The sequence below is a fragment of the Phaethon lepturus genome, unplaced genomic scaffold, assembly GCF_000687285.1.
Source record: "Phaethon lepturus isolate BGI_N335 unplaced genomic scaffold, ASM68728v1 scaffold41299, whole genome shotgun sequence".
Taxonomy (NCBI): domain Eukaryota; kingdom Metazoa; phylum Chordata; class Aves; order Phaethontiformes; family Phaethontidae; genus Phaethon; species Phaethon lepturus.
The window spans coordinates 1,086-9,377 of NW_010563478.1; the positions used below are offsets into that span (position 1 = coordinate 1,086).

The following is an 8,292-nucleotide window of genomic DNA, read 5'->3' on the forward strand; positions in this document are numbered from 1 at the left end:
TTTAAAAAAAAAAAAGCTAATGTTTACAGGTGCCATTTTGTAGTCAAAGCTGATTATGCTCAGAGTGCTGCTAACAGTAAAAATTAACTGTTATCTGCAATAGATTCAGCATAGAAAGTAGATTCACCTGTAAGTAAAAATGGCATTGCAGTAAGTGTAAAAGCAAGCAAAAAACCCCAAAGGCCCAGTTCAGCATCCTTTTCTTATGCTAGTGCAGTTAAGGTAGTTTTTTAGAGAGCAAGCTCTCTTACAATCCTTAAAAAAAATCAAGTTTATGTCAGCAGCAAGGCATAGCCTGAGAGTCTGACCCGTGAATGCCATCTATTCAGATGACGGAGAAGGAAACACACACATCGAGCATGGTGTCTAGAACATTATCTGGATTCAATTCTATGGATTTCAGGGAAGGTGTGTGAAATTTATGGTGTGTCTCTATGATGTCAGAAAGAAAAATAGTATGTTTAAAAAACAAACCCAGTATGTTCAAAACAACGTCTTTTATTTAATCAGCAAGAGGAAGCATCTTACCAGAAGACTGAGCGGAGTTTTCTACCTGAATGACTATATTGGAACAACTCAAGTTTGCAGCTCTAACTGGTATTTCATGTTGAGCAATATAAAACCATACCTTCTATGGAAGACATGAACATTTCTGTTCAGTTATCTGGTTCAGAGGGTTTTGGTAACTGTAGTTTTCATATGTACGATAATAGCTAAGTGAAAAAGAAGAAAACAGTGAACTGTATTGGTTCATAAAAGAACACTCAGGTTGGTGTCCCCTAAGGAAGAGAGTCTTGAAATAAAAAATATAAGCACACCATTGATTCCAGGTTGCTGTGCCTTGTACAGTTTGCAAGCGTGAGCTGAAGATACAAAATTACAAGACCCAAGCACGTTCAGTCAAATATTCCAATTGTATAAAGTGTATAAAACTTGGGAATTGGCAACAAAGGACATGAAGGAACACCCAGAAGACTGCCTTACCCTTCCTTTTGCTTAGAAATAATTTTCCAGACAATGCCTGCCCCCAGGAGAAGCAGGACTCCTGCAGCTGCGGCTCCTGCGAGAGAAGAGCACGTATTATTCTCACTGTATGTTTTAAAGCATATCAGCACAAAAGACATAACAAGACATATCTTCAAAGTAGGCAGAGGGAAACAGTGCCACTGAGGCCACTGCAAAAAGTTAAAGGTCTGGCCACAAAAATATCTCTGAGCTGCTTACCTAGGCCTACTGGACCCGACTTGTGTGACTCTAAAGGGAAGAGAAAAAGAAAAATCAGCAAACTATTGTACCAAAATACGGTGTTTCTCAGCTGTAGTTAATCACTTTCTCGATAAAGCTTTTACTGCTAAGATCTACAATACAGGATTTCTTAAAAAACACACCATTATATATATATTTTTTTTTTCCATACAGAGAGACATTTGCATATTTAAAAGGCATTTGCATGTTTCTGTTTGAAACATTTCATTTCCATTTCACTCACTCAGTTTACAGGCTGGTACAGGAGGGTCCCAGCTGAAGTCCTCTTGGCACTGAATCTGACTGATGCCTTCCAACATGTAACCGTCATCACATTCAAGAGTGATGTTAGTCCCAGAGCGATAAGTATTTCCTTTGATGGCTTTCTTAACACCTTGAACTTCTGGGAATACACATCTGATCTCTGAAATTAGAAGTAACAAAAAAAGGACATTTAATGAGAAGGAACATCAAATACAAGAAATACAACTGTGGGTTATTTAAGACATTGTTCTTGAATTCTTTCTGAATGTAACCAGGAATTAATTCTTATTCCAGAGGGCAATTCCTTTCTTTGTGGCTGCAGAACAGGGTAGGTGTTTCACTCCCACGTGTGAATATTGGTACAGATCAGCTGCTCCACACCAATACCGCACGTGGAAAGTTGTGTGTAGCAGGGGTACTTTGGGAGAAGCCTGCCAGAGAAAGAGATTTTTCTGATACCGGGCTACCAAAACATTTGGAGAAGAAAGGTGTAGCAGGGAAGAATACAGTTGAAGCTTTAAAGCCAGCTGCCTATAACCCAATTCTAGTCTGTAGAAGTTCCTTGCCCCTCAAAGACGTCACCAGCCTTATTATTTATCAATAATTGATTTATTAATTAGTCCAGCCATCTAAGCTATTTATATCACTGATTTCAATGAAGTGAGTTAGTGGCTTCAATTTAAGTGTCTAATCACCTTTGACAGTCCAAGCCCAAGAATTCTGGAGGAGAAGGTTCTCAGTGGAGACCCAAGGGTTAATATCAACATGTAACTTTTAACCTTTGTTTTATGTCTTTTTTTTAATATTTATTTTTACTATCACATGCAATAGTTACTAAGGACACTTCATAACCACGAGAATGTGGAATGGCAGGGAGAATTTTTCAGTGAGACGGCTTCCTTTAAAGAGGCTCTGGCTTATTTATATAAGCATTTGATTTTTCATCAAGCAGTAAAGTTATCCAAGCATGTTTCAATTCTTGAGTCACTGAGGTGGGTGCAACTCCACCAAGGAAGCGCCCTGTGTGGGGAATGAATTTATTCCAGTGAATGTCCAGGCTTCTGTGCAGGAACACCCACACTAGGAATCTTGTGACATTCATGAAATTTCCTTTAGTCAAGTTTGCCTGATGACTGACCTCTGCAGTGAGACACAGAAGTGCCAAGTCACAGATAGAGAGGCATTTTCCGAGAAGGGAATAGTCAGACTCACGTGTAATGTACAAAACCGTCCATCAGAGACAACTTCTCCGATATAACCCCTTCCTTTGCTTCCTGTTAGTGATAATTGGGGCATGAGAGACACAAAAAGGGAAGGAAAGGGAAGGGGAAAAGTTTCTCTCTTCTACTAAAAGTGAAAAGCTTTTAATGGAGGGAAGTTGGCATACAACTCATTCATAGCAACAAGAGCAGAGATGGAAAAACATGCAAGGATTAAAACTGCCTTTAAGAATTGCCTCTCTTGTACTTATATCCTTCTGACTGCTAGTGTGAGGTTCCCATCCTGCTTCTTTACAACAATATCACACTCTTCCTGGGTATAACAAAGAGTGGATAAATTCGTAATTAACAGATCAACACCACCTAGCTATGATATGGAAGTGGTTCCCAAGAAAAATGAGGGGATGGAATTCGATGTTAGCTGCAGAGGATTTTACTGCTTAGATTGTGGCACATCTACCTCTCTGAAGATTTAATTTTTTTCCCCAAAGTAAAACACCTATGTCAGCATGGTTGCATGTCTTCTCAGGCCATTTCTGGGAGATGTCTGCCACCATGAATTCCAAACAGCATAAGCAAACCAAGCACAAACACACCTTTGCACTGAGGAGAAGGCTGGCTCCAGGTTCCTGACACCGTGCAGTTGATGAAAGCGTTCCCAACGAGTGAATACCCAGGATTGCAGCTGTAGGATACAGATGCCCCATAGGAAAAAGTGTCAGAGATGTTGCCTTTGAGCTTCCCATTGGTTATGTTTGGAGGATGGAAACACTGCACATCTGGAAAGGAGAGACAATTGACAATGTTGACATGAGGATCCTGATGGACTGCCAGAGAGTAGCTAAGGCACCATAGCTTTGCAGCCTTGACTGTTCCCTTTTAATTTCTTCACCTAGGCTCAACAACTGATTTTATAACCCTGTAACTCCATCAGTAAGTGGGTATAAACTTGATCTTGTTCTTACCACTCATTCAGTAGTAAAGGACTCAGATTTAGTCCTTATACAAAGCTTTCCTTAAGGCAAGTCATGTTGTCACGAACACACACCTTGACAGACTGGAGGAGGATGGCTCCAGGCTCCAGATTGTGTGCAATAAATTGTTGCTGTCCCAATGAGAGAGAAGCCAGGCTCACAAATGTAGCTTACAGATGTTCCAGGAGTGAAAAACACTTTTGCTGGGCCCTTGAGAGACCCATGGGTGATACCTGCAGGCTTGGAACAGTGCAGCACTAAAAAGAGAGAAGTGCAGATCAAAACAAAGTTCATACAGGCAAGAGGGGAAACTTTTGAGCACCTGTGGATGGCTGTACGCTCACTCGCACAGCACTGAATCCAACACACGGAGCCTGCCCTGCCCAACCCTCTGCACTCACTTCACCCCAAATCATCTACAAAGCATATGGCATCACACATTTCTTCTGACACAAAGGAACATTGCCCAGCAGCATCTTTCCTGGTATATCAAATGAGTGATTAGTTCATATATATAACGAGAATCCCACACTTGTGAGACCATCTTATTACCACACCCGTACATGTTCTTACGGCTGGCGAAGCTGGCCTAAGCTCATTTTTAAGGCGTTCATAGTGAGAAACTGAGGCACCAGATACTGCAGCAATGAGAAATTATGATCTTCAGATCTAAACACCAGACTCCAGATTCTTCTCACCTTCTAAACATGTTGCAACACACCACCAAGAGTGATAAGGTCAGAAAGGATAGCCACGGACATATAACACATACTTTCCTCTTTCATAGACAGGGAGTGGAGGATCCCATGTGCCCCCAGGCTGGCACTGGGACATGTGGAGGTCTTTTTGGACATTAGCAGTGTTGCATTCAATTGTACTGATGTCTCCAGGCTTATAGAGGGATTCCTAATCTGGTTGCTTTTCCATTCACAACTCCCACAGCCAACTGTGGACAGCAAGGCTATGGAGAACCCTTTAGACTGTGAAACTTGTGCAGGATAGAGAAGAGCATTTGGCCACAGAGACCTCATTCTTGGCCACAGAGAACTCATTCTTTCTTTAGTGGTGGAGTTTGTTGAAGCAACAACTTGTTTCAGAGGGTCCTTAGCCAAATACCACTACAAGTTTAACACATTTAGAAAGTTGAGAAGATTCAGTGAAAAGAGCACAAACACACCTTCGCACCAAGGAAGGGGATGGCTCCAGACTCCGTATGTTGTACAACGAATAGACTTATTCCCAATGAGGGAGAAGCCATGTTTGCAGCGGTAGTGCACAAGTGTTCCTACGTCAAAACTGTCTGAGAAATTACTGCTGTGTTCTCCATTAGCAATGGTTGGAGGAGGCAGACACTTCACTACTGAAAGAGGAGAGGGAGAAGGTGATTTAAATTGTAAAAAAAGTAATGAGAGCAAAAAAGTGCTATTAACCTTCTTCACTGCAAAAAGCAGGACAGGTTAGGAGGAGGAGTTAGCATTTAGTAAATCTTGCCTCTTATAATAGACCTACCTGGCTTTGTTGTGGTATCAGGATGATGATAGTGTTCTGCCACTCCATCTAGATGCAGCATTAAGAGTTTAAAATACACATTTGGTTGAGCAAATACAATGCACAAATTTACCTTAATTTTTCATCATCCTGCCTTTATATTTCCAGAAAAAATTTCAGTCCTCTCTGCTAGTCAGTGTCCTGCCATGAAGCTACCAAAGTTCTCACTTTCAGGAGATGAAGAAAACACGGGTTATGGATTGCAACAAGCAGGGTGAGAAAAGTGCAAATCGTGCTTATAGTTACAGCATTACCCAAAACCTGGCTTATCTCCCGTGTGAGAAGAGAGGCATATATAAAAGGAACAATTTTTGGTTTCTCCTTAAAGTAGTTGGAGCAAACAGGAAGAATAAAGCCAGCTTTGTTTCAGTGAGTAGGTAGGAGCCATCAGGGAGGAATCTGCGATGCTAACAAGTCAGAGTACTGACACTTACCCTGCTCACAGACTGGTACAGGTGGATCCCATGTTTTATCAGCTTGGCACTGCGCTGTGCGATGGCCTCGCAAGGTGAAACCTTTATGGCACTTAAAGCTAACAGTATCTTTGTATGTGTAGCGATACTTAAGAACAGATACTCTCCCATTCTGGATCTGTGGGACTGGACATACCACCTCTGAAAAATAAATTCATTATCTCAAAGAGGGAGCCATGTGTATGCTGTAATTGATGCATATATAAAGTCCATCCTTAACATGCCACTGCTCAGAGGAGTTTCACAGTTAGTGCTTGGAGACTCACAGAAGAATAATTTCAAGAAATGAGGGCTTTTTAGTTCCTATAAGTACCCTAGGTTTACCAATTATTATCTATAAACAGAATAATGCTAATGCATTCAAAGTAAATATATTAAATGGTGTGGAAATTCAGAAGTGCAGTTAGTCATTCTCAAGATTGCTTTATTATACCAAGCTCATGCCTTCCAAAGCAATTCCATCTGAAGGAAAGACTAATTGCAATGGTCAACCTCTGCAAAACAGCCTTGTCGTTTGGATAACAGTACAGTATTTTGAAGATCCCAGTTCAATTTTACTCGATATCTCACTCTTCTACTGCAAGACACATTTCTTCCTTAATTTATTATTCACATTTGTGAAACAAAAGTTACAAATCCCTGCAGGCATCTCACAACTCTTCATTCCACAGAATTCCAAAAGATCAAAAGCTAGCATCTGGAAGATTTGTAGAAGAAACCAAACAAGCAAGCAAAACAAAGCAATTGCAGACAAATACCAGGCTTTAAAAGTCTTATTCTATTTATTTTAAGGAAATGCCACTTTTTAATTTTAAGGACTTACTTAATTTGGCAATTCTGGGCCAGATCTAGTTGTGACCTACTTACTCTGACAAATGGGAAGAACACCATTCCATGTGACATCGGCTCCAAAAATCTCACATCGCCTATAAGACTGTCCAACCAGTCGGTGCCTGGAGTTACACAGAAAGAAACATCAGTTGATACCAAGTCATTCAGCTTGGATTTTGCCTCCCACTCTGACACTACCCCCAGAGGTTTCCTTCTGCAGCCTCATGCTTCTGGCTGGTCACTGAGGTGTGTCTGTTGGTTTGACACATGGGAATGAAGGACACCAATTTCCTTCTTCCCAGATGCAAGAGGAGCAGCAATGATCCCAAATTACTGTGGATTAGATTGGTCAGGTGCTAAACCAGGGCTCAGACCCAAGTGATTTGCAGACTGCCGGAGCCTCCTCGTAGCATATGCTCGCTTGCCCTCTCAGCTCCTGCTTGGGTGGCCATCTGAGAAGGCAGACCAAAACTGAAGTTTGCGAAGTCATATATTGAGCACAGGCAGGGAAAAAATGGAGACACTTCACCCTTTCCAGAGCAGGCAACCCTGGTGTGACTGGAACCAAAATACAAATTCTGGCTTGCTCTGCGGGAACGGCCCGCGCAGAGGAATGGGCTCTCACCCTTCACTGTAAGTTGCCCAACACTGAGCTCAGAAAATGGAGTCAATAAAGGCAGTGTAGGACTCACCCTTCTTCACACATATGGCTCACAGTTGACCCAAAAAGGAGATCTGTCAGAACAACAACTCTGCCATTCTTTGGTGCTTCTGGGTATTTACACTGTTTCCCTGGGAAAGAACAAGGCTGAGTTTAAACTCCTCTCTTGCAGTTTTGTAATGCACTACGAGAGGGTATCTTAAGGATCTGTCCACATTCAGACACCAATAAAGATGTGATTTTTAGAAGGCCAATAGCTGCCCAAACTGTGTGACTAGTGAAGCCATGTATGAATCATTTTTTAAAGAATTGCTTTAAGAAACCCACAAATATAGCTTAGACAATTTTCAACAACCAAAACCAAACTGATTGAGCTATTCACTTTTACAGAACGCTAGCGCTTCAGACCACGTGTGGTTTTTGAGGCATGTCAGAGCTGGGGGTACTGCGGGGTGTCTCATATATCCCGGCCGGCAGCCGTATCGCACAGTGTCCCCAACAGGAAACTGCGTCAGATTTTTGTATTCCTCAGTTAACTCAGCAAATGTTAATTTTGGAGGTGCACCACAGCCACCTATCAGGAAAGAAAACAGGGGAAAATAGGGTTATCAACTACACAAAGATGTTTTATCAAAGTTCACAAGCAAAACTGAAAACAAAGGGGAAGGACTGAAGGATTCAAAATTTCAGAAAGCGTAGGGGAAAGAACGAGTCCTACAGGCTTTCAGTGGCAGAAATTCCCAGACTATCCATAACTTCTGTCTTGGAACCACAGTGTACCTGTACACCGAGGAAGAGGGAGGCTCCAGTTTCCAGAATCGGTGCAGTAAATCGCTGCCTCTCCCAGCAGGCTGTAGCCAGGGTCACAGCTGTAATTTACAACCATCCCAGTAGTGAAAACCTCCAAGTCCTGGCTGTTGTGATTTCCTTTGTCAATGTTTGGAGGTGAAGGACATTGCACCACTAAAGAGAGAGGACAAAAGAAAATGAAAAAAGAGCATGGGCAGGGTGACACGCAGGACGGCTGCATGCCCAGAGCCAACAGAGTGAACGCGGCGTCCTGCATGTGCTGGAAG

The 8,292-nt window shown here is 42.0% G+C and overlaps 1 protein-coding gene across 1 annotated transcript; it reads right to left on the minus strand.

Moving 5' to 3' along the window:
• Window positions 1–631: 631 nt before the first annotated feature.
• LOC104616211 (complement receptor type 1-like) lies at window positions 632–8,179 on the minus strand (the record flags this gene model as incomplete). Its single annotated transcript, XM_010294578.1, is given in 14 exon segments — window positions 632–713; window positions 985–1,060; window positions 1,225–1,254; window positions 1,490–1,669; window positions 3,326–3,508; window positions 3,778–3,960; window positions 4,256–4,292; window positions 4,463–4,636; window positions 4,879–5,063; window positions 5,686–5,865; window positions 6,592–6,677; window positions 7,248–7,347; window positions 7,605–7,790; window positions 7,997–8,179. Coding segments are annotated over 14 exon segments (1,865 nt in total), but the record flags the coding sequence as incomplete, so codon positions are not given.
• Between the last annotated feature and the right edge of the window lie 113 nt (window positions 8,180–8,292).